The following is a 27420-nucleotide window of genomic DNA, read 5'->3' on the forward strand; positions in this document are numbered from 1 at the left end:
GTGCTTTATCTGGGTAGCCGGGGAGTAGAGCATTGCGGTAGTCTAATCTAGAAATGACAGATTCGTTTTTCTGCATCATTTTTGGACAAAATGTTTCTGATTCTCGCAATGTTATGGAGATGGAAAAAAGCTGTCCTTGAAATATTCTTGATATTGTGGCGTACAGCAGGTCAGCCACCAGGGGGAGACTCATCGAGGCCTGGTAACAGACGGAGTATACATCACGAGGCGATGGCTCCATCTGCTGGACGTGCCAGGTCTCGACGGGCTCTCCGGCCAGGACTAATTGGGGCTGATTGGGGATTGGTGAGTAATCAAGGGCTGATTGCTCACCAGCTGTACAACTCACATGAAGCTGCCAGAAGGGAAGCACATGGGGGAGAGACTGGGGGAGGAAAGGACTCCCGTATAGTTGGGGATGGTACCAGAGGTAACAGGAGGGAGTTCATTTTTTGATCGCCACAGGATACAGCAAGACCCGGAGCCCATAAGACGGTATCCCATAGAGGGTCTCTTGGGGAGACCTATTTTCTTTTGGACTATTATTTTAATAAACACCTTTGAAACTGAGCTAATCCTACTCTGTCCGTGTCTGATCTGTGTAAACGTTTTGACCCAACCCCCTGGTCTGCCACAATATGTTTGTCAAAAGAGAGATCAGGGTCCAGAGTAACGCCGAGGTCCTTCACAGTTATATTTGAGACGACTCGACAACAATCAAGATTAATTGTCAGATCAAACAGCAGCTCTCTTTGTTTATTGGGACCTAGAACTAGCATCTCTGTTTTTTCTGAGTTTAAAAGTAAAACATTTGCAACCATCCCTTCCTTATGTCTGAAACACAGGCTTCCAGGGGGTTGAGGTCAGGTGATTGTGGAGGCCAGGTCATCTGATGCACCACTCCATCACTCTCCTTCTTGGTCAAATAGCCCGTACACAGCCTGGAGGTGTGTTTTGGTTCATTGTCCTGTTGAAAGACAAATGATAGTTCCACTATGTGTAAACCAGATGGGATGGCGTATCGTTGCAGAATGCTGTAGTACCATGCTGGTTAAGTCGTTCTTGAATTCTAAATAAATCACTGACAGTGTCACCAGCAAAGCACCCCCACACCATCACACCTCCTTCTCAATGCATCACGGTGGGAACCACACATGCGAAGATCATCCGTTCACCTACTCTGCGTCTCACAAGAATGCCAAGAGTGTGCAAAGCTGTCAAGGCAAAGGGTGGCTCCTTTGAATAATCTCAATTTTGATTTGGTTACTATATCATTCCATATGTGTTATTTCATAGTGTTGATGTCTTCACTAATATTCTACAATGTAGAAATGTCACGCCCTGACCATAGAGAGGCTTTTATTCTCTATTTTGGTTAGGCCAGGGTGTGACTAGGGTGGGCATTCTAGTTTCTTTATTTCTATGTTTGTGTGGTTCCCAATCAGAGGCAGCTGTCAGGCATTACAGAACTACCCACCACCAAAGGACCAAGCAGCGTGGTAAAAAGGATGAGTGGACATGGGAGGAGATCCTGGGGTCCACGGGGACATTGGCAGAGTCAGGGTTCAGACCTGAGCCAACTCCTCGTGCTTACCGTGGGGAGCGAGTGACCGGTCAAGCACTGTGCTATCCGGTTCTGCGCACCATGCCTTCAGTGCGCATCCACAGCCCGGTGCGCTCTGTGCAAGCTCCCCGCAGTGGTCGTGCTAGAGTGGGCATTCAGCCAGGACGGATTGTGCCGGCTCAGCGTTCCTGGCCTCCGGTGCGTCTCTTCAGCCCAGGTTATCCTGCGCCAGCTCTACGCACGGTGTCCCCGGTTCGCCAGCACAGCCCAGTGCGGCCTGTTCCAGCTCCCCGCACTTGCCGGGCTACAGGGGGTATCCAGCCAGGACGAGTTGTGCCAGCTCTGCGCTCCAGACCTCCGGTGCGCCTCCACGGTCCAGTGTGTCCTGCGCTGGCTCTACGCACTATGCCTCCAGTGCGCCGTCATAGCCCAGTGCGTCCTGTGCCAGCTCTCCACTCTCACCGATCTAAAGTGGGTATCCAGACAGGATGCGTTGTGGCAGCTCCACGTACCAGGCTTCCAGTACGTCTCCTCAGTCCGGTGAGACCTGTTCCGGCTCCACGTACAAAGCCTCCAGTGATGATCCATGGCAAGAAGCATCCAGTGATGATCCATGGCACGAAGCCTCCAGTGATGATCCATGGCACGAAGCCTCCAGTGATGATCCAATGCACGAAGCCTCCAGTGATGATCCATGGCACGAAGCCTCCAGTGATGATCGGTGCTATGGTTCCTCCGGCGATGATCTGCGGCCCGGTTCCTCCAGTAAAGGTCCATGCACCAGGGCCGCCACCAAAGCGGAGGGATCTGCGGGCAGAGAGGGATCTATGTCCCGTACCGGAGCCGCCGCCGTGAAGGGATGCCCACCCGGACCCTCCCCTTTAGAGTCAGGTTTTGCGGCCGGAGTCCGCACCTTTGGGGGGGGGGGGGGGGGGGGGATACTGTCATGCCCTGGCCACAGAGAGCCTTTTGTTCTCTATTTGTTTTTTCACTTTGTTATTTTGTTCGAGTGTTTTGATAAATAAAAAATCATGAACACTTTTCACGCTGCGCTTTGGTCCACTCCTTCCGACGACAGGCGTTACAAGAAAATTGTAAAAATAAAGAAAAATCCTTGAATGAGTAGGTGTGTCCAAACTTTGGACTGGCACTGTATATTATACACACCTAAAATATATGAATAAAAATTGGAGAACGGTAATATTTTACACACACATTAAAGTACCCATAAGCAATCATTTCTGGTTAAAAAACACAGATGTGAAAAATGTGTGGATGTAACGTTTTAGAAATAAACTTCATGTATTGCTTATAAGATGTCTTTATCATCATGATTCAAAGAAATATATGAGCTGTTGACATCTTCACAAGGATCTGACATTATGTAACAGTAATATGAGTTTAATCAGACTAAAAATAACACAGGTTTTAACATAATCCAATAGTTTGCAAACAGTTGTTTTCTGTCACGCCTGCTCCCGCTCTTCCCCCTGGCGCTCGAGTGCGCAGCATTACGTACTCCTGCCACCATCATTACGCACACCTGCCTTCCCTGTCATGCGCATAAGCAATTATTGGACTCACCTGGACTCAATCACCTCTGTCATTACCTCCCCTTTATCTGTCTGTTCCCCCGCTCTGTTCCCCGATTCAGCATTGATTGTCATTTGTCCTTGTATACCCGTGTGCTGACGCTGTTCCTGTCTTGTTTCATGTCTGTTCCGATTAAATGTTTGACTCCCCGTACCTGCTTCTCTACTCCAGCGTCGGTCTTTACAGTTTTCACTCTGCCAGGCTACCATAGCATGGTATCCTCTGATTTATTTACCACAAATACTATGTTGTAGTTCAGACCATTTCTGGATCTGTACTCATCTTTTCAAAGATGATGGTGTTTCTCATAAACTCTAACTACCCCTCACTCTTTTCACTCTTTAAGCTCTCTTCCATTGAAGTTTACTCAGTCTTAGCCTTCGCCTTAGCAGTGTCTATTAAGCATTGTGTGTTTGTTTATGTTAGCTTATGGAGAGGAATCTTTGCACTTGCACTATAGCACTGCACTTTCCCTTTGCACAGGGTCAGCCCCCGCCTTGCGATTGGCCGGAGCATGATTTCAATTGCTAAGTAAACATGGTTTGCTTCAAGCTGACTTGTAACTTTGATAATGATAATTAATGCTGGAATCTGGTTCAGTCAAATATGGTCTTAACCCTCCACCTCATAAGTTATTCAAAGTGAAGGGAAAAAATGAAACCGTTTTGGGGTACTGTTTGCTTTGCTCTTAGTTTCTCCTCTAAACAAACCGAGATTGTAGTGATGGTGTCCTCAGTGTGTCTCGTCATAAAATTTTCACAAACTGTTTTTCCTATGAATGTTGATTTGTTAGTGACACTCTTTGTAATAAAGAGGTGCGCCTAAACAGATACGAACAATGGAGAAGAGGATGTGTCATGCCTTTATGTCCGTACATATTTTTTAAATAGATATTTTGGTAACACTTTACCTTAAAGCAGACAGGTACAGTAAATGTAAAACTTCTTATAAGCATGTAAGAAACCCCTTGTAATGTCTCACTCCTATTTCATAATGATCCCGACTAAATAACAGCTATTTTCAGTCTATTCAAATATTATTAACCCGATAAGCCTAATAAGACATTGTATGGGTTCATATAAATGCTTATAACAAGTCAGTTTAAAAAGATGTAACTGAACTGTTACTTCTCTATCAGAAATGTTCAAGAATTGCTCAAGAATCTATGTCAGACAGTAAAATGTTCATGCATCAATACACAATGTGCCAATATGAACATACATATTGCAACCATATGCATGACGTGGAAAACATTCAATATAGCCTTTAAGTCTATCCCATCTAATCCATGCAATTGTTATAACAGATATACCAGTCAGCAATTGTATAATATGGATGATTCTCTACAATTCAGAGTAGATCAACATGTGTTAACTTGAACAAAATTACAATAAAATATTTCAAAAATGCAATATTTACTTTAAAACTTTCTTTCCTCTTATTTTACTGCATATTTATCAATGAACGTGATGGATGATTTTATGACTACATCCTCTGATGGTGGGTCATATTTTCAGACCATCTTTTACATTCGCTGGATTTTTTTAACCTTTTTATACAGTATATTATGTCTCTGACTGTTTCTTTGAATTTTGGGAATCATTTTACGCTTCACCTATATCCTTTCACAACTCTTTGAAGCGCCTTCAACTCTGAGAGGGTCCCAGAATGATAAAGCCATTAGTCATGGCAATTTTAACTGAACAAGCTTTTTAAATGCTGCATGGCAAGCCATTGGAAGAGCTCTATATGGCAACATTATGGCTCATTAACATATTCCATTCTGTAAGGAAGATTCTCAGACCAAGAACTGGACTCCAGTCCTTCCGATCATGTTGAATTACACAATGAATGAATTGTGGACACATTCCAGAGTATGATGTGCATGTGGCTTCAATGTTAGGCTCCCTTTTAAGATATACTGTCATATTATATGATGAAAGTGCTGTCGAACATGCACATGCTGTAAGATGTGAGATTTATCTATGTCCAAAAGGCCAAGTATTTGTCTCTAACATGGACGTGTGTTATCAGCGGCAGAGCTAAAAAGTCAGCCTCTTTTTGATGAAAATAACTTATTTCTATGAGGCTTATTGGCAGGCAAGGAGCTTTCCGTAGCCATAGAAATAGTATGATCAGATGGGGAGTGTTGCAGTGGCGACATCGGAGTTGGGGGGGTTGAGGGGTTGGGAACGGGGGGAGATTCACAGTTCATGTGGCAGAGCGCCAGTCTGCTCACAACCATGCAGGGTCTCCAGAGACCCCATGCAGGGGTCCCTAGAGACCTCCCTCTCCATACCCTGGAGCCAGGCCAAGTGCCTAAAACATTCCCTTTTTATCACAGAGAACCAACAAGCCTTGTTCAAGCTCTACCATCCATGGCAAGGTCTCCTCAGCAGGACAACAGAGAGTTGGACAATGAAACCCCATGGCTGATGTTGGCCACACTTTATTTGTGTAGTCCGGATAGCCCATCTGTAGATGCTCTACATACGGTCATACTATCAACAAACTATCTGTTGATAAGCAACTGCTTGCTAAGGTTATGGTTAGGGTTTGGTTTAGACTAAGGGTAATGGTTAAGTTTAGGGTTAGGATAAGGGTTAAGGTTAAGGGTTAGGGTTAATAGAAATGTTAATTGAAATGTTACTGATAGTCTGTAGATAGACAGATAGTCTACAGATGGACGATCCAAATAAAGTGTTACCCTGATTTTAATTAGATAGACAGATCTAGGTTGACTTTGTCCTGTTCCTTGTTGTCAACATGATTTCTAGTTCAGTGTGTAATGTAGTGCCACTCTGGGGGAAAGTGTACTTACCTGAGATGCTATCCAGGCTAATTGAGCATGTTACATGAGTTCAAGACACAAGGCAAGGTAAAACAGCGTAGAGATGTTGGATCTTAATTTGAGCCAGTTTGCTACAGCAGGAAATGTGAATTATTATGTGGATTATAATTAATGGAAATGTCTGTATGGCTTGATACATTTTTCGTTTGTCAAGTCTGACATTTCAAAGTGAAAATTACAAACTTTAGAAGCCTTTTTAAAAATCAAATGCACTAGTACTTCGCATTTCTTGCCTTGCAGGGAAATTCTCAGTAACAAAATAGTGATAAAATTAAGATCCTGTCACGCGGGACTAGGTGGGTGAAGGAATCAGACGCAGAGAGTTCCACTGGGGAAAAGTGCTCTTTACTTCGGCACACAAAATGATAAGCCCAACAATACAGGGCGCGGACAACAACGTGACAACCCAAAAAACACAGGGTGCCAAGTATAAGAAAATAAATCCACCTCTACCTAAAACGCACACACGTAACATAAAGACAATCCCGCACAAAACAAGGGCGGGTCCACCTACTAAAAATAGGGAAGCTCATTAAACCAAACAACAGAAACACAGGTGAAACTAATAAGACAAAACAAACAGACAAACGAAAAAGGGATCGGTGGCGGCTAGTAGGACGGTGACGACGACCGCCGAGCACCGCCCGAACAGGCAGGGGAGCCAACTTCGGCGGAAGTCGTGACAGATCCTACATCTGTAGATGGACAGACTCAACAGTACCTGAGTTACAAAATGTTGTTAATCTTAGATGTCCGTCAAATGCCATCTGTGAAAACACATTGACAACGGAGTTTGTTAATAGCTAGTATTAATAGTCATGTGGGGGCTATTTATTATCATAGTTAATAAAATAAGTAGGGCTACATGTAACGTCAAATCCCGTGTTTCAAAAATGAGGTAATCTGTGTGCCAAATCAAATGGCTTGAAATAATAGGTCTTTGATTAACAAGATTGATAAACAGGACCTTATATGTGTTTTGGGTTTGAACTCCATATGCATATACACAGTATCATCCCCTATGGTCATCTTAAAACCATATCCTCCCAACCAGGGTTTGAGTCTAACTGATTACATGTAATCTGATTACGTAACTGTAATCAGTTACATGTAATCTGAGTTAAAAATGTTTTTACTGTAATCAGTTACGTTACCAGCAAAAGTATTTGTAATCAGATTACAGATACTTTCAAAAAACTAGATGATTACTTCTTTGATTACTTTTAAATTTGGCAAGGATGTTTTTGCAAAAAAATACTTTGACACCTGTCTGTTTTCTCAATGACATTCAATTAATTATTATAAAAAGGTGGAAGTTTAAGTTTGTTCCACCTGAGCAAGTCTGACAACAAGTCAGAGACTACTATGATGACACACCAAATACGTTTGATGGATCCTCTTTGTCTTCTTCTAATGCCTCTTGAGTAAAGTAATCCAAAAGTAACTGAAAGTAGTCAGATTATGTTACTGAGTTTGGGTAATCCAAAAGTTACGTTACTGGTTTCAATTTTGGACAGTAACTAGTAACTGTAATGGATTACATTTAGAAAGTAACATACCCACCCCTGCCCCCAACCAGGCATTCATATAGTATAGTATGCGGGTTATGGCCCTGCACCATAGCAAATAATGCCTTTCTCACGCAACCATCACCTACTTCCCTCTTCGGGTAACATTTGCCATGAATGGAAGCTGAGGAGGACAAAGGGGGTCTGAGATTTATGTATTATTACACTGGTCTTTGAAACAAGGCACTGTAGGCAAGAGACATAGAGGGCACAAGGCAATGCACTATATACGGTACATTCGGAAAGAATTCAGACCCCTTGACTTTTCCACATTTTGTTACATTACAGCCTTATTCTGAAATTACTTTTTTCCCCTCATCAATCTACACACAATACCCCATAATAACAAAGCGAAAAACAGGGTTTTTAGACATTTTTGCAAATGTATTAAAAATAAAAACTGAAATACCTTATTAAGTATTCGGACACTTTGCTATGAGACTCGAAATTGAGCTCAGGTGCATTCAGTTTCCATTGATCCCTCTTGAAATGTTTCTACAACTATATTGGAGTCCACCTGTGGTAAATTCAATTGATTGGACATGATTTGGAAAGGCACACACAGGTCCCACAGTTGACAGTGCATGTCAGAGCAAACACCAAGCCATGAGGTCGAAGGAATTGTCCGTAGAACTCCGAGACGGGATTGTGTCGAGGCACAGATCTGGGGAAGGGAACCAAAACATTTCGGCATCATTGAAGGTCCCTAAGAACACAGTGGCCTCCATCAATCTTAAATGGAAGAAGTTTGGAACCACCAAGACTCTTCCTAGAGCTGGCTGCCCAGCCAAACTGAGCAATCAGGGGAGAAGGGCCTTGGTCGGGGAGGTGACCAAGAACCCAATGGTCACTCTGACAGAGCTCCAGAGTTCCTCTGCTGACATGGGAGAACCTTCCAGAAGAACAACCATCTCTGCAGTACTCCAGCAATCAGGTCTTTATGGTAGAGTGGCCAGACGGAAGCCACTCCTCAGTAAAAGGCACATGACAGCCCACTGAGACTTTGCCAAAAGGTACCTAAGGACTCAGACCATGAGAAACAAGATTCTATTGTCTTATGAAACCAAAATTGAACACTTTGTCCTGAATGCCAAGCATGGAGGAAACCTGGCACCATCCCTACGGTGAAGCATGGTGGTGGCAGCATCATGCTTTGAGCATGATTTTCAGCGGCAGGGACTGGGCAACTAATCAGGGTCGAGGGAAAGATGAACGGGTTAAAGTACATAGAGATCCTTGATGAAAACCTGCTCCAGAGTGCTCAGGACCTCCGACTGGGGCGAATGTTCACCTTCCAACAGGACACCGACCCTAAGCACACAGCCAAGACAATGCAGGAGTGGCTTTGGGACAAATCTATGAATGTCCTTGTCTGGCCCAGCCAGAGCCCGGACTTTAACCCAATTGAACATCTCTGGAGAGACCTGAAAATATCGGTGCATCGACGCTCCCCATCCAACCTGACAGAGCTTGAGAGGATCTGCAGAGAAGAATGGGAGAAACTCCCCACATATAGGTGTGCCAAGCTTGTAGGTTCATACCCAAGACGACTCGAGGCTGTAATCGCTGCCAAAGGTGCTTCAACAAAGTACTGAGTAAAGGGTCTGAATACTTATGTAAATGTGATATTTGTAATACATTTGCAAATATTTCAAAAAATCTGTTTCTGCTTTGTCATTATGGGGCATTGTGTGTAGATTGGTGAAGGGGAAAAAACGATTTAATCAATTTTAGAATGTGGAAAAAGTCAAGGTGTCTGAATACTTTCCGAATGCACTGTACATGTTGACAGAGCTAGAGAAAGGGCATAAAACAAGACCTTTAGCTTGCTTGCAGTACCCATTGTTGACTTTGTCCATCTGGTCCTGATTTGGCCCTGGATGAGTGAGATGTTTGTTGCAGCTTGTTTGTAGGGGATTAGCAACCTCCCCCTGACCCTCCCACATACTCAGAGAGTGTTGCGAGGCTTACACAGAACAGTCATAGTCATTATATATTTTAGGTTGCAGCAACAGAACAGTACAATGCGATAGGAATGGACTTGAATGCTGTGTACACTAAACAGATAATATTCTACATAACAATATGTTTTTGATTACCTGTTATTGTGGGAAGTTTTCAGCTAGAGGATTGTGGGTAATGAAGAATCCACAGTGGTCACTTTTCATCAGGGATTAGATGTTGCTTGGCACCACGTAAAATGGAAGGTATGTTTAGGTCAATATTAGCATAGCCCACTTCCATACATAAGACCCTAAAGCTTTGTAAACACGCTAGCTCTTCTCAATCATCAGTACATCATTGTATCTTGTGCCTGCCAACTGCCACCTGGTGTGGAGTAAATTTTTTGCCCTTCTTTACTCAAACATCCATGGTAATAAGAAATACCCAAAATAAGAGTTGCTAAACTAATTTTGAAGGTTGTAGCTTCAGTGGTTGGTCATTGTTTGATTTTCAGTGTGTGGTGGAGGATAATGTACTAGAGTTTAGATAATCATATAAAATTAAAATAAGTTTAGCCCAAATTAGGCCTCCACAAAACTCCCACAACTTCATACAATTAGATTCAAACCAGCATACAAAAGATGCTGAAAGTGCTTTTCTAACTGAGTGATGAAAAAGAGGGACACTTGAACATTCAACAACATGACTCTCTGTAAAAACTATGCTGTCCTATGAACACAAATTAAACAATATTTTAGAAACCATTATACATAACAATAACATTTACATAATGTTGTTGCAGAACACTCTTTTAGAGTGACATTTGAAGGCGGACAATATTTCCGATCCGTCCAACATAAACACATTTGGTTTGTATTGAGGTTAAAGGTTAAACTGAGCAATGTTCAGGGGAGTTTTCCATGCATCTCCCAGATGATACCAAAACATCCACATTGTGGACTTTCAGCGATAAGAATGCTTCATGCTGTGTTTATCAATTGGAATATGTTTGTGCAGCACCCAAGATGGCTCTGTCCGTATTCTATAGTAACATCTTTATCCCATATCATGTAGAACCAGCTTATCTTTTAAACCTATCCATTTTCTCTCTATGAGACATAAAAAGAGAGGAAAAAATAACACCTTTATGAAATCAGCCATAAGACCTTTGAGTGTTGCAGTATCATTCATAACAATCGTCTTAACACATAGTGCTAACACAATGACGTCATATCTGTATTCAGCCATCTTTATGCACTTTTGCCATTGATGTCCTTGTAACGTGTTGAGTAACCTTGCCTGAGACCAGAATAGTTGCGTTAGCTCCACAAACTAATGCAATGGCTTAAGCTCACAGTTATAACCAAACCAGATCTTGGCCATGAAAAGGCCAGAACTTTCCCAGCAAGATAAATGCAGCTCACATTCATTCCAAAAGTGGGCCAGCAACTACAGGAAGCTGTTCGGGCCACTTACCTCAAGCCAGATCTGGCCCATAGGAAAGTGTGAATATCCCACATTCAGACAATATCTGAGCCATATGATGTGCACTGACCCATTTGTGTCACAAAACAACCAGATATGCCCCGCAGACGTTTGCTGTCTGGGCTTATTACTTATAACAAAATATGTCATTGTAGCTGAAGGTATAATGTGTGGTATTGCAATTAGATGATGCAGACAAGGGGTTTAATGTCAAAGCTGGAGGCTTTAATATATTTTAAATTGATACAGTCATAGTCTACAAAATCAAATCAGCCTACCTGAAATTTGAATGACTCTAACGACTAAGTGTCTAAAATACTTCCCTCGATTCCACCATGTCTTCATGAATACCAGTGAACACATAATGCAACATTAGTTTTTAATCAAGTTATTGGAATATCCACTCTTATCCCAATTAATCTGAGGTTTAAGGAAACCCCTTCTTACCACACTTTCTTATCTTTATTAGGAAATTAATTATTCAAATCTATCTAACTTTCCTAGTTTAACGGAGGCCTTCCTCCATGCCACTGGAAATGAATTTAGCAACAGAACCTCAGGCCATTGCTTCAGTCCTTGTTTGGGCTTGTCATATGAGAGTGAAGTGATGGAGGATTAAAATGGTTTTACTACTAATAGTTCTACTGGAAAGCAGTCAAGAGCCCAGGAGCAGGAAGTTATTTTTCAGCCGAGTGGAGTGGTTGACTTCAGGCAGCAACCTAGACAGAGGCAAACCCCAAAGATATTAAGGATTTGGGGGGATTACAGAGAAACATGTGCGACTGGCCAAGGACACTGTATGTGTTTTAGCTTTGGACTCAATTGCAAAATGTCTTAAGTTGGAGAACTTTTGTTTCGGTTACCCTGTGTCCCCAATTTCAGGAATTGTCTTTTCAAATGTAATAATCATACAATGAATTATAGCAAATTAATTCTGAGAGTATTTACAACGGTGTTTCACAGTTCACGACAAACCTGGCTTCAAATAGTATTAGAAATCTTTAAAATACTTTACCTGTGCTTGATTGAGTTTGCCTTGTACAATGGAACCAATCGAATAGTCAAAAAAAGTACAAACTCACCCATCTGGCACCCCAGACACGCTCGAGCAAACACTCTTTATTTGAACCCAGGTATGCGTGATGGTGGTATGAATCCATGCCTGTTTACATTTTTTGATGTACCCTAACGGTTAAAAAAAATCTAATCTAGGCCTATCTCTAATCCTAACCTTAACTAGTTTCCATGCTTTACCCTAAATCACTAACTAATCCCTAACCCACCCCTAACCATTCGCTAACCACTCACTTACTTGCTAAATTGGACGTTTTGAATATGCAGGTTTTTGGCAGTGTGGCAGTGATTTTCAACTAATGTGTGCATTCTTTGAGTGATCATCTTGATGTGTTCACTTGTCATGCAATGAGACCATTTGGTATGACTGTGTATGATTGACCTGTAATGTCTCACTAATGCTGGGATGGAGATTTATTGTATGTGATACCAGCCTTCACAACAGCTTGAAGGTTACAAGTAAGTGCTAATAAAATATGGGTCGTCAATTGGGTGTGGCAGGGCAGTCACCATACCCTAGCAACACCAACAGTTTAAAATAGGCTACTAAAATCATTACAATCTTGATAAATAGACAAATATAATTTAGCGGTATTAGCACCACTGACTTTAGGACCATGCAAACACCTGGGAGCGGGAGGGAAGGCTGTTTGTATGGCTGGCTGGCTGGCTTTATGGAGAGCCCATCGACTCAGCTGCAGGAAACTTCAGCTGCAGCTTCTCTCAAAACAGAGCAGATGCTGAGCTAGTGCGTAGCAGATAATTCTTGTATGACATGGGTTTGTAGAATGTTAAGTCCCCTATTGACTGAGGTGAATGAAGCTACATCAACAAGGTGATAATGGCTGGAGTCAATTTTGCTTGTTTTTGCTGTTCTCAAAGTTTTTAAATTGTGTAGAAATGCAGTAAATGAGCTTCAATTTTATTACAATTCCTTGGAGGGAAATTCCCTGTCACACTGCCATACCCTAGGTTTAGCTTAAATGACTCCCCTGCAATAGTTCCAGACACACTTCTATGCAGTTGGTACCTAGTTCTTTATCAGTGCCAGTTCCCTTTTTTATTAGGGCTGTTTGGTCACACAGTCACTCCGAGGTACTAGGATCAGAAAGAACGAGACATCTGGTTTAAATTAACAGCAGTTTAACAGACCCTTAGAAAGTGTAGCTGTGTTCCCAAACTCATATTATGGGCAGGTCTTGTGTAATTTTAATCCAAAGGCAGGAAGCAAGGGTCAATTAACCAGTAAAAGCACACTGTGTCTTTGGGGAACCAACAAAAAAACGTGACCTTTTTGTTTCTTGTTTATGTCAATTAATTTCCCCCCACTAAACCTCCGGTCCCTGCCATGGCTGAATCAGGTGGAGTTATTAGCCATTGCAAAAGTAATTAGAGTGTCAAGGGAACCTTGACGAGGAAAATTGGCCATATTCCATCTACTTCCTCTTGTCGTTTTTGTCTTGTCAACAAACCAAGGGCACACTGATGCCTGTGAATAACTTTAAAACGCTATCACTCTAATGTTCTACTGACCACATTAGAAATATACCCCAGGGATTCCTGTGTTTGTTACAGTTAAGATAAATGTATCTGCTCCCTCTGTTTCTCAGTGTTTTCTGATATCGTGGGGAACGAGTATTTATTTGTGCTGAGTTTGAGTTAGAGGCCACTTCTCCGCACCTTTGCTGGCACCAGTGCATGTTCCCAAAGAGCCCAGGTCATAGGATGACTCCAAAGAGGGATGCAGTATGTCTCTTATAACAAACAGCCTGTCCTCACCCTGGGGTGCTCAGGCATTGTGGTTATTTAAAGCAATGTAGAAATTTGTGCCACTCTGACTGAACTCAATGACTGGAAATGTTGAGATTTCAGATCATCTGTCACTGTATGTGAGAGATAAAAAATATTTTAAAATATACATTTTTCACAACAACCTTTTCCTAATTTATGCATAATTTGTTTCCATACTTACCCTCCAAAATATGGAACAATTACTGCACAAGGTTGGAAGGTAAACTGAAATGAATCTACTGTAGAATACAAAAACCTGGGGCTCTAGAAGTTAAACATTTGTTTTTGTGTGTCTGCAGCTAGAAAAGTATATCCAGGAAAACATCAAGATGGAGATGGGGCATATTCAAGACCATGCAGTACACAACCAGACTGCTACCATGCTGGAAATCGGAACTAACCTGTTGACTCAGACTGCAGAACAGACCCACAAGTTAAACGCTGTCGAGGCTAAGGTAATGGCTACATCTGAGTTATATGTGATCATAATCTCAAAGATGCTTCTTAAATGAGATGTTCTATAAAACGAATTAACAACGAGGATATGCATGAAACAAAAACTTATACTCTACAAAAATATATCCTAAGAGACACACTATGGAACTTAAGTTGCTAATAGACGTTAATATTAGGCTTGAATGTCTGCTGTTTGGTTCAAATGATATACACTACACAAAAATATAAACACAACATGTAAAGTGTTGGTCCCATATTTCATGAGCTGAAATAAAAGATCCCAGAAATGTTTGATACACACAAAGTTTATTTCTCTAAAATGTTGTGCACAAATTTGTTTACATCCCTGTTAATAAGCATTTCTCCTTTGCCAAGATAATCCATCCACCTGACAGGTGGGGCATATCAAGAAGCTGATTAAACTGCATGATCATTACACAGGTGCACCTTGTGCTGGGGACAATAAAAGGCTAATAAAAGACAATAAAAGGCTCTAAGATGTGCGATTTTGTCACACAACACGTTGCCACAGATTGGCATGCTGACTGCAGGAATTTCCACCAGAGCTATTGCCAGATAATTTAATATTAATTTCTCTACCAAACATTGTTTTAGAGAATTTTGCAGTACATCCAACCGGCCTCACAACAACAGATCTTGTTTATGGCGTCGTGTGGGAGAGCGGTTTGCTGATGTCAACGTTGTGAACAGAGTGCCACATGGTGGGGTTATGGTATGGGCAGGCAGGCAGGCGGGCATAAGCTACGGACAATGAACACAATTGCATTTTATTGATGGCAATTTGAATGCACAAAAATACCGTTACGAAATCCTGAGACCCATTGTGAAGGTATCTGTGAGCAGATGCATATCTGTATTTCCAGTCAATGCGAAATCCATAGATTGGGTTCTAATTAATTTATTTCAATTGATTGATTTATCATATGAACTGTAACGCAGTAAAATCTTTGAAATTGTTGCATGTTGCGTTTATATTTTAGTTCAGTATAATATAAATCAATTTATTATCTCATGAAACCACACCAATCCTTAGTTTTAGGCAAAATGTTTGCTCATTTGTTTAGGGAAGATTACCGCTCTCTGTCCAATAAGGTCATTTCTGGTAAATATTTCTGTCCAATTATAGGACCCCTTTTGGCTCAAGAACACCATCAGAGGTAAAAGTTCTGCATAGCCTCATAATGCTATTTTGTCTCTCTGGTCAACAGAATAAAACTGTGGAATGTAATTTTTTTAAACATTGCTCACAAGTTGGTGGAATCTGTTTATTTGGTAACACGTTTGGTGACATAGTAATCATTAAGGATGATAAAGGATGACGTTCTGTACATTACCTTGGAAATAATTGACGATGCAGTGAGACGAGGCTTTATGAATGCTACATATCACCACTCTAAGTAAAGTGTTACCATTTATTGTCATTATGTGTAGGTTATGAACCAGACATCAAGAATTGAGATCAAGTTGTTGGAGAACTCATTATCTACAAACAAACTGGAAAAGGAATTATTGGTACAGACTTCTAAAATCACTAAACTGCAAGACAAGAACAGGTAGAGTATAACATTTTGATATCTGCATAAGTTTGATATTTCCTCATTAAGACATGTGGTACAATCTCAACTGAAATAGCTGTTACATATTTCTGCAGCTTTGAGCTGAAAATAATGTATGTTGAAAAGACATATCAGTGCAAAGAACCATATTTGAAACCATAACATTATTCCTGTACTGAGGAATCTTGGACAGTGGACGTTGCAGCAAAATGTATGTAATGAGAAATTCGAAAAAATGCTTAATAACTACAATATAAACAAAACTCTCAAAAGTAAACCCCTGGCAAAACTATTAGAATTTTTTTTTATTTCACCTTTATTTAACCAGGTAGGCCAGTTGAGAACAAGTTCTCATTTACAACTGCGACCTGGCCAAGATAAAGCAAAGCAGTGTGACAAAAACAAAAACACAGAGTTACACATGGGATAAACGTACAGTCAAATACACATGAGAAAAATCTATGTACAGTGTGTGTAAATGTAGTAAGGTTAGGGTGGTAAGGCAATAAATAGGCCATAGTGGCGAAATAATTACAAGTTAGCATTAACACTGAAGTGATAGATGTATAGATGATGATGTGCAAGTAGAGATACTGGGGTGCAAAGGAGCAAAAAAATAAATAACAATATGGGGATGAGGTAGTTGGGTACAGTTTTCATTGAGAAATGTGACAGATAGATTTCCCATAAAAGTTCTGGATGTAACAGATAGACTGATGTAATTTGTCTTAAATGAGAACATGGGGCTCACAGCTGAATCTTGTTTTGCACTCTGTTTTGGGTACACCGCAGTCCATATGGGGTACTGTAGACAAATATAATGGGCCACTACATCCTACGGAAATTGACTATAAGGGGATCCTTTCTCAGCTTCTTGATCACCATTACAACTGAACTGGTGCCCATAATCAACAGCAGCAGGCCACAGCAACATAAAAATAATTCACTGCTCATAAATTTGCATTAGGAATAATCATAATTTTCACAATTTATGTTGCTTTGCAATGGTCAGCATGTTGAATTTATAATTTTGCACAAATTTAGTTTGGCTCTGACATCCACTACTGTAAAGCTATGAAATCACTCATATGGTATGCGGTATAGGATAATGATACAATGGGTACCTCAACTCAGATCTCACTGTGCCAATGTAAGGGTTTTGAATGCCCAAGTCACTTAGTGTTGCTATAACTAATATTTACATGGTTTTTGGTATTTACATCATTTTTACATTGTTCCGGTGTAATTACAGTGAATGTACAAATTGTTACATGTAGGGATTACAACAATAATATCTGTGTGCAGTTTCAACCAAACTCATAATTACCCTGCTAGGATCTTACCCCTGTTTGAGATATTTTCATATACAGTATGTGTAACGTCAATGTGATGTCTATGTATGAATGTCAACAGGTTTACAGAGCTATGCATTTAGTTACATTATGCCTGTATCACATTTTAAGGTATGACCCAGGTGCAGACAGTGTTGAAGAAACAAAAGTTTATTATTTAAACAGGGGCAGGCAAACGACAGGTCAGGTCAGGCAGAGGTCAGTAATCCAGAGTAGTGTGGCAAATGTAGAGGACGACAGGCAGGCTCAGGGTCAGGGCAGGCAGAACGGTCAGAAACGGGAAACTAGAAAACAGGAGCAAGGAACAGGGGAACAAAACGCTGGTAGGTTCTACGAACAAAACAAACTGGCAACAGACAAACAGAGAACACAGGTATAAATACACAGGGAATTATGGGGAAGATGGGCGACACCTGGAGGGGGGTGGAAACAAGCACAAAGACAGGTGAAACAGCTCAGGACGTAACAACCTGCCCATGTAAATATGTTGTTTTAGAAGCACAATTCAAGGTCAGCCTTGTTTCACTCCAACAGCAGTTGTGAAAGATGTAGTTGAAGCAGGTTACATCTTTATAAAACCTCTGACATACACTGTTTCATCCACTCTTTGAGCTAAATTTAGAATCACCAGATGTGTGCTTTGGCCAAACATTCAGTTGCAGTGTTGTTCATCTAGTGCTATCTTCACTTTGCTATCCTCTCATCAAGTTACATACATTTAGCTTGTTTCAATGTTTAGTCAACCAGAGTCCACATCTATTTTCAGCTACGACCCTAGAGCATGGGTTTATCTACTCGATGGTTAGTGTTTTTTTGGAGTTACTTACAGATGGAAGCAGTGAAAGTTAATTAGTTAGCTTGGTTGTCAAGAGACTACGGGGCCTGTTCAAATACTTATTTGTGTAACGGCTCTCGTGTGTAGAATGAAGAGTGGACCAAGGCGCAGCGTGGTAGGCCTACATCGTCTTTTTATTGATGACACCAAAACAAAATAACAAAGACAAAAAAACAAAAGTGAACAGTTCTGTCAGGCACAGACACTAAACAGAAAACAAGATCCCACAAAACCCAAAAGGAAAATGACAACTTATATATGATCCCCAATCAGATAGACTGCCTCTGATTGGGAACCACACTCGGCCAAAAACAAAGAAATAGAAAACATAGACTTTCCCACCCGAGTCACACCCTGACCTAACCAAACATAGAGAATATATAAGGATTTCTAAGATCAGGGCGTGACAATTTGTTATTCTATCATTGTGATTATCACCTTAAATGTGGTTATTCTGGTAAAGCAAGGGTTCAAGTTTACACCAAAACTGTAGATTAATGATTAATCAACGTAGGGCAGGTACAGTAGGGAGGTAGAATGCTTTATCAAAGCACATAGTATATCATTGAAAGTCAATAGACATGCAGTTCACATGTTGCTGATAGTTTGTAGAGCATCTACAGATGGACTATCCAAATAATCCCCCGGCCCCTTTTGCTGAGCAATTTAGAGAACAAGCGACAAAAGAAGGCTTGATAATCAAAATACTACGAAATATACTTTTCAACTATCTTCTCAGTCATTTGGAGAACAAGGTGCAGGTGTTGGAGTCACAGCAGCGGGACGAGCTGGAGGACATGAGGGAGGAGAAGAATAGGCTACAAGGATTGGTGAGGACCCAGATGACAGCCATCGAGGCTCTAGAGAGACAGCTGAGGGTGGCCAGCACCAACAACTCAGCCCTGCAAAGGCAGCATCAGCAGCTCATGGAGTCGGTTCACACGCTCATCAACATGGTGTCTACCGGTACAGGTAGGAACACATTCAGAAGCTCAGGTTTTGTCAAATGCAGTTGCTTTCTGATAAGTCCACACTCGGCTGAAGAGATCAGAGTCGAACAACCTTTTGTTGTTTTAATTGGTTTTTCGACAGAACAGTATGAAGTTAGGGGAACAGACAATAAATCAGGAATGACGGGAAGGAAGGCCACAGACAACGACCGAACCAAGGCTCAAACCACATTGCAGCGGTGGTCCGGGAGTCGAGTGTTATAACTCAACCAGACTCCGGCACTCTGTTGAAGTGTCAATTCAAATCCAGTACACTCCAGTGTCTAACTCCAGATAGATAGAATGTTCATAATGTCATTGTGACAACTGTCTACAGACGGACAGTCAGTAGACATGCTGTAAACCACCATTAGTGCACACTTTCACGGCAATGAAAAGATCAAACATTATCAAACATCAACACCTACGTCCCTTCTGGGGAAATAGAATCCACTGATGGATCCGAGCCAGTTCCTCTCTAGAGTCACAGCTTAAGGCTGGGTTGGAGCTAAAGACGTGGCTTGTTTGTTTGATGGGTCAACATGAAAATGTAAAGACTTTGGGTGGGCCACAATGTGTACAAGTTTGGGGACCATTGCACATTCATAAATTCAGATGAAACTAACATTCTGGAAAATTGTGCGGTCTTAATGACATCCAGTCGTTAATGATACAGAGAACGAGAGAAGGAGATAGAGAGAGAGGTGGTTGGGAGCTGTCTTCATGATGTTTTTGGCCGTGTTGAGTCAAGTCTTGGATTCACTTCACATGCTTCAGAACCACACACTTTGATAACTCCCATTTGAACTTCCCAATCAACATCTTGCCTGAGTAGGACATGTCAGCATCTGTTTCTGAAGACATTCCCAACTCAAATGAGACTGCTTTCAATTATTGTCATAAGATGGTTGTCTACCCTTTGTAGATTTTAAACAAAACACTTACTTGTGGCTTTGTTTCAAAATGTGTGTGTGTGTGTGTGTGTGTGTGTGTGTGTGTGTGTGTGTGTGTGTGTGTGTGTGTGTGTGTGTGTGTGCAGGGAAATTGCTGAGAGACCAGAGGTTTTGTGATTGTGCAGAAGCCTATAAAGCAGGACACAACATCAGTGGAGTCTACTACATATACATCAGTAACATGACAGAACCCACCCAGGTGAATAAATAACACTGTCATCATCCTCGCGATCCATCCTGAGTATACTGCATGTTTCAATCCAACTCTTAAGTTGTCAAGTTTCTCTTGTCAAGTTTTTCCAAGTGCAGCTGATAGATCAAAGTTTTTTGAGTGGTGCCTCTGTCGTTGCTGAGTGCAATGACTAGATTTTAGTTATTGTTTCACCAGGTGTTTTGTGACATGGAGACTAGTGGTGGAGGCTGGACATTGTTCCAGCGCAGGGTCAACGGCAGTGTGGACTTCCAGAGAACATGGAAGGAATACAAAATGGTGGGTACTCCTGACATCCTCCAACTTTGGAATTCACAGCTGACGTTAGGGATGTTACTGTACTGTACCTACCTGTGTTAGATTTGTTGTGCAGGTGCTGAGAATAATGTTCTTGTCCCTGTGTAAAATGTTTTCCCATTCATCCATTGGACAGCTTGGACACCTATTCATCCATTGGCAGACCAGTTCAGATGCCAAGAGCTGACAAAGCATCAAACATGGACTACTTGAACTTAAAATATAGATGTAAGATGCCCTTGTGTAATGGTGTGATCATCCGATGTTTGTCTGTAGGGTTTTGGGGACCCTGCGGGAGAGCACTGGCTTGGGAATGAGCTGGCGTTTCAGATGACCAGTCAGACCCAGTATGCCCTGAGAGTGGAGCTGAGAGACTGGGAGGGGAACACACCCTACTCCCACTACGACAAGTTCCAACTGGCCAGTGAGAAACAACAATACAGGTACAGTACTCTACCTTATGACTTCACCATGTCCATATGGAAAACGTAGCTCTTTCTAAACATATTTTTCATGGCTGAACACAGCAATATTTATCAAAAAATATATAACAATTAAAGATAATATAATTTTTTCACATAAGTAGTGCACTTGGCCTTTACTAGTATTAGCAGACCGATAGAACAGTATCTTGCAGGATTCAATAGTTGGAATTGTAAAAGTTGTTGCCCTGTCCCTTGCTCTGCAATTGTAATTCTAATGGAATACAGAAATAACAACACCCTGTCCTCAAACACATCAAAAGGTGAAAAGTTATGGGCATAGACACAAAACATCCACATCAAATTAAATATTTTTCTTGATCAAATAACATGGAAAACAACCACTTTTGTGCAGTATTAATTTACCATCCTTACAAACGACTTCATGTAAATGTACATTACTGTGTTGTACATAGGCTGGTCATCTAGGTTTGTACCCGTAGACTTTCCATCACCATGAAGAAAAACTATGCACACTACAGTAATTGAGTACATTGAGACATCAAGTGGTTTTTGAGGATGTGGCTCAGATGGTATTTAACTAGGCAAGTCAGTTAAGGACAAATTCTTATTTACAATGACAGCCTACACTGGCAAAACCCGGACGACACTGGGCCAATTGTGCGCCGCCCTATGGGACTCCCAATCATGGCCGGTTGTGATACAGCCTGTAATTGAACCAGGGTGTCTGTGGTGATGCCTCAAGCACTGAGATGCAGTGCCTTAGACTGCTGCGCCACTCAGGAGCCCCAAAGGTAGTGCCCAACGTGGGGCTTTCAATGCTAGGGTTTTTATATTCCACAAGTAAACACTCAAATACATTTGGTTTAAATGTTTTTACAAAAGTAGTGTACTATGCCTTTAGTAGTCCTGTATTAGCGGACCAATATAGACTTCTTCAGATTTAGACTTCTTCAGTGCAGGCATTTTTTTCTCCTGCATCCCCGGAAAGAAATGGCATGACCTCCCACTCCCAAACTACTTCCTAAGGCTATGGTCGTACGAGACGGATCGTAGGGACTTGATCTGGCTGGCTGACAGGCGAAGTGTGTGGGAAGTGGCAAGCAAAGCCTTGAAGTTTGTCTGCTTCACTTTGTTCAAGGTCAGGAGTTTGTGATGAGGTGTGTGGTGACAAATGCCTGAACCACGAGTAACACTGAGTCACAATGTCGATGTGGTCATTTCTTTATCTGACTCAAAGGACCACAACAAATAAAGCATATAAGCTAGAGCTAGGCTGCCAGTATAGAAATGGGGAACAGTCACAGGATTTCTGGCAAGAACTATGCAAATATGTACACAGTTCAAGTTTACTATGTCTTTGTCACCACAACAAAACTCATTGCACATGAATAATCCTGGATCCAATGATATAGGAATAAATATCAATGTTGTTATTAATCATATATCGCCTTTCCATTACAAGGACAATAATACAGTGCTTATTGTATATCTGAAAGCCATGTAAAATTACTTTGAAAAAAAGTCTACAGCTTCAACTTTCCTCACAATATTATCTCATAGCTATTTTCTTGTATGGAATGAATTCAAAATGTGATTTTGGCATCAGAAATCCATCAGTCCCAGTCAAGCTGACTTTCCCATCTGCAGGCTGTTCCTGTGGGGCTACAGTGGAACAGCAGGAGAGCAGAGCAGCCTGGTATCGCATGGCACCAGCTTCAGCACCCGCGACGCCGACAACGACAACTGCCTGTGCAAGTGTGCCCTCATGCTGACTGGGGGTAAGGGTTAAAACTTCTCCTCCATGAGGGAATTTAGGGCATTATGTTATGTGAAAGTGACATACAAGCAGTAACCCCTTTTCTTACAGCTAGCTGACTTGAGGCATGCTGCTAGTATGACTTCTAACTCTGGTAAATTAATAACATAGCTAATGCCTTTCAAGTCATGACATAAATATATAATGTTTTTGTTTTCATCAAATTACGTGGGTGTCAACATGTCATAACATGCCATCAGTTTTTTATGACGTGTTGTGACATGTATTATGTTGACCTTGCAGCAGTGTTATGACAAGAAAAACACAGTATAAGCTCAAGTAAAGTTAATCAGTTGTTTTAATTGTTAAGTACCTTGGTGTGACATATACAGTGGGCTCTGAAAGTATTGACACCCATCATAAAGATTAGCAAAAATGACAGTGTATAATAAATAATAGAAATACTGAGCTATATTGTATTTCCAAAACATTACAATTATATTATTTTATACTAATTCAATTGCTCATAAAAATTGATTTTGTTTACCAAGGATTATTTTTTTCTTCTCAAAAACTGTGGACAAAATTATCAACACCCCTATTTTCAATACCTCACCAGCTAATGGCAGTGAGCCTTTTTATAAAATGTTTTATGATATTGGAGAACACGTTTGGAGTGATATTAGACTATGCCTCCATACAGAATCATTCCAGATCCTTGATATTTCTTTGTCTGTGCTTATGGACTGCCCTCTTCAATTCAAACCACAGGTTTTCAATGGCTTTCAAGTCCGGAGACATGCAAAATGTTGATTTTGTTGTCAATTAACCATTTCTTTGTGGATTTTGATATGTGCTTGGGGTTATTGTCTTGCTGATAGATCCACTTGCGGCCAAGTTTCAGCCTCCTGGCAGAGGTAACCAGGTTTTTTAAAGTTCATGATGCTGTTGACCTTAACAAGGGCCCAAGGATCAGTGGAAGCAAAATAGCCCCATAACATCAAAAATCCATCACCATATTTTACAGTAGGTATGTGGTTCTTTTCTGCATATGATTCCTCCTTTCGACACCAAAACCAACCACTTGTGTGCATGGCCAAAGAGCTTTATTTTCATGTTATTCAACAAATGTAAACGGCTGGAGTTTGCTAAACGGCATTGGCACTTGGATTGGAACCGGTGCTACTGTAAGATGGCATGAAAACAGAGCTCTTTTGGCCCAATATGTCCTCCAATCTCATAAAACATTTTAGAAAAAGGCTAAGTGCCGTTATCCTCGCCAGGATAGTTATTGAAAGTTATTAAAACAGGGATGTTCATTTTAACCCCTACATTTTTTGTATATATATATTTTTTACTTAAACAAAATCTATTTTTCGGAGCAATTGTATTAGTTAGTATAAAATAATATATTTCCCAATTTTATTGAGCGTACAATATACTGTAGCTCAGTATTTGAATTATTTATTTTATACAGTAATTCTTGCTCATCTTTATTAAGGCGTCATCTTTATCAAGGCTGTCAATCATTTCGGACCCACTGTAAATCCCTACATACTAAAAATATGTTTTTCAGGTCTACATGTTTGTATATAATTATTAGTTTGTTTGTGGTACTATAGTATTGGTCAAATACTGATTTAAAGGGTCACAGATCATTTTATTTTACTCTGAGATTCCTGTGCTTTTTGTGTAACACCCTGATAAACTCATTGTACTCCATACAGCAGTTTCAATCTGAATGGCTTACTCTCTTCTTGACTCCCCACTGGGCACAGACGTCATTTTAACTTCTAGTTTTAATTTACTTTGGGTTGAGTTGTCAACTAATTTCAATTCAATGTGAAATCAACCAAAAAGTTCACCCTGTCGTTGGATTTAGGTTTAAAGTTGGGTGAAAAAAATCAGAAGTTCTCTTACGTTGATGAATTATTGCAAATCCAATCAGTTTTCCACGTTGATTCAACGTCATCCCATATACATTTTTTGGTTTTAATGATATGGAAACAACGTTAATTAAATCAGTTTTTGCCCAGTGGGTCTTGACTCTAGGCCCAGAGCTAAAGACAACAAGACAAGGCATTAACGCAATTTCTGTGATCTTCACCAGATACAAGCATTCCAGCTCCTATCTCTTAAGTGCTATGTAAAACACATCCCGCCTCAGTCATACAAACTCCAAGATAAATAGCTTTTTAATACTTGAACTTTGATTGATTCTGAAAGTTGTTTAAGTTAATTGCTCCAGCACAGCTGGAACCCCTTTTAAAATGTTTGAAACTATAGTCATCCATAATCAAACCACTTATGGATACAACCTCTTGACACATGCCAGCCAAAGCAAACAGCAGTGAAGTGATATTAGATTAATCAGAGATGAATTTGCAGTATCTCTCTGAGGCGTGAGTGTGGTTCTCATAACAGGATCCATGTTTGCTTTGAAATGGAATAAGAACCGTATGCACAGCAGGTTAGCACACCACTACCATGAGTCAAAACACCACATTTGGTGAGAGAGAAAGAATTTGGTTGGAAAAGGGGGAAAAAAATCTTAATTGAGGCTTAAGGACTGTGTGGCAAGCTGTTCACAAGTGTCGGTTTCACTTTAATTGCTGTAACCATTTTGCTAACACAAAGACATATCTCCCTGAGTCCATCCTGCTATAACCCAACCACTCTTTCTGTTCTTTAGGTTGGTGGTTTGACGCTTGTGGCCTGTCCAACCTCAATGGCATTTACTACACAGTGGGCCACAACATCCGCAAGCTAAACGGCATAAAGTGGCATCACTTTCGGGGACCGAGTTATTCACTTAGTTCGACAGCCATGATGATCCGACCATCCGACTTCTAAGACCGGACAGTCATTTGGAGAGGAGAAGGGCTGTGAATGGGAAAGGGACAGACATTTCTTTGCCTCATTGTCTCCAGGACAAAGACAAACAGGTGTAAATGTACGTTTTTAATAATAAACAATCAATCAGTCACTGGATGACTGGGTGTTATTTAGTACAAGCGAAAACGTTGGGAGTCAGCAGAAGAGACCAGACTGATAGTCTCCATCACTTGGCATCTTTATGCAGTGTAGATCTGGCCTCAGCTCTTTTTAATATATACTATAATGTGCCAGATTCGCAGTCCTCTGATGTCTTGCTTTACCACAATGTACTAGTGATGTCAAAAATACACATCTACACAGCTCCCTCACACCCTCAGTGTTTATTCCAGAACATTCTGAAGCCGTCATCATCAAGACAATGTCAAATGAATATATAGGAATGTTTCATATCCATGAGCCAAGAGGACTATTTTAAATAAACCACAGATAAAGACACCAAGACAAAGAAATGGAGGACATTTTGGCCAGAATGTGCCAGAATATTTTATGATTGACAAGATGTGATATGGACAGATCATACTGTGAGGCCTGCTTATGAAATATTTCAACGTTCCTACTTTTTTTTGCAAAATTGTATTTGCGTACTGTAAATGTGATCTAAACTTTGACTTAATTGTTTTGCCTAACTGGATTGTATGTTTAAAGTTTGGGTTCATTGCTCTGCCATTTCGTGTGAATCTGTTAATATTTCTCTAAGCTTGTTTTTTCTATTAAGGATATCTCTACAGTCACACATGAGTTAAGTGTGCATAAAAGGAACGTAATTCCCTTTTTATGTACTTTTCTCTATATGCATATTCTGACCTTGAATTTAAGCATGAGTATAGAATGCTATTCACCCACTATTAGTTTGGAGTGGAGATGAAATAAATGGAGGTGTGGCGGAGGTGTGTCTACAGATACTCTGTATTCTGACCTTGACTTAATTCCCTAATAATTCAACCACATTTATGCATGAGGAAACCATTAATAAAGTTTAGCGACCCTACCAGTTCCAAGTGGAAAAAGCATCTAGAATCTTGTTTCTCATGTTCTGAGAGTCTCAGTTGCCTTTGGCAAACTACAAGCCGGCTGTCATGTGCCTTTTACTGAGGAGTGGCTTCCGTCTGCCCACTCTACCATAAAGGCCTGATTGGTGGAATGCTGCAGAGATCGTTGTCCTTCTGGAAGGTTCTCACATCTCCACAGAGGAACTCCGGAGCTCTGTCAGAGTGACCATCGGGTTCTTAATCACCTCCCTGACCAAGGCCCTTCTTCCCCGATTGCTCAGTTTGGCTGGGTGGCCAGCTCTAGGAAGAGTCTTGGTGGTTCCAAACTTCTTCCATTTAAGAATGATTGAGGTCACTGTGTTCTTGGGGACCTTCAATGCTGCATACATTTTTTGGTACCCTTCCCCAGATCTGTGCCTTGACACAATCCTGTCTCGGAGCTCTACAGACAATTCCTTCGACCTCATGGCTTGGTTTTTGCTCTGACATGCACTGTCAACTGTGGGACCTTATATAGCCTTTCCAAATAATGTCCAATCAATTGAATTTATCACAGGTGGAGTCCAATCAAGTTGTAGAAACTTCTCAAGGATTATCAATGGAAATAGGATGCACCTGAGTTCAATTTCGTATCTCATAGCAAAGGGTCTGATCACCTATTTCTGTCCACACAACCCTCTGTAGCTCCATGCAATCGAGGGCTGTGCTATTGCCATACCAAGCAGTGATGCAGCCAGTCAATATGTTCTCAATGGTACAGCTGTTGAACCTTTTCAGGATTTGAGGGCCCA

At 41.0% G+C, this 27420-nt stretch overlaps 1 protein-coding gene across 1 annotated transcript in view; it reads left to right on the forward strand.

Moving 5' to 3' along the window:
• Positions 1-26561, forward strand: part of angpt4 (angiopoietin 4) — a 42431-nt gene extending 15870 nt beyond the window's left edge. The window contains exons 2-9 of the mRNA XM_038971427.1: positions 14170-14325; positions 15779-15900; positions 18830-19062; positions 20119-20231; positions 20421-20522; positions 20817-20983; positions 22634-22764; positions 25435-26561. Of these exons, the coding sequence (XP_038827355.1) occupies positions 14170-14325; positions 15779-15900; positions 18830-19062; positions 20119-20231; positions 20421-20522; positions 20817-20983; positions 22634-22764; positions 25435-25595 (1185 nt within the window). The 3' untranslated portion in view covers positions 25596-26561. The remainder of the gene's footprint in view (positions 1-14169; positions 14326-15778; positions 15901-18829; positions 19063-20118; positions 20232-20420; positions 20523-20816; positions 20984-22633; positions 22765-25434) is intronic.
• Positions 26562-27420: the final 859 nt, after the last annotated feature.

Source organism: Salvelinus namaycush, chromosome 2 (genome assembly GCF_016432855.1).
Source record: "Salvelinus namaycush isolate Seneca chromosome 2, SaNama_1.0, whole genome shotgun sequence".
Classification (NCBI taxonomy): Eukaryota; Metazoa; Chordata; class Actinopteri; order Salmoniformes; family Salmonidae; genus Salvelinus; species Salvelinus namaycush.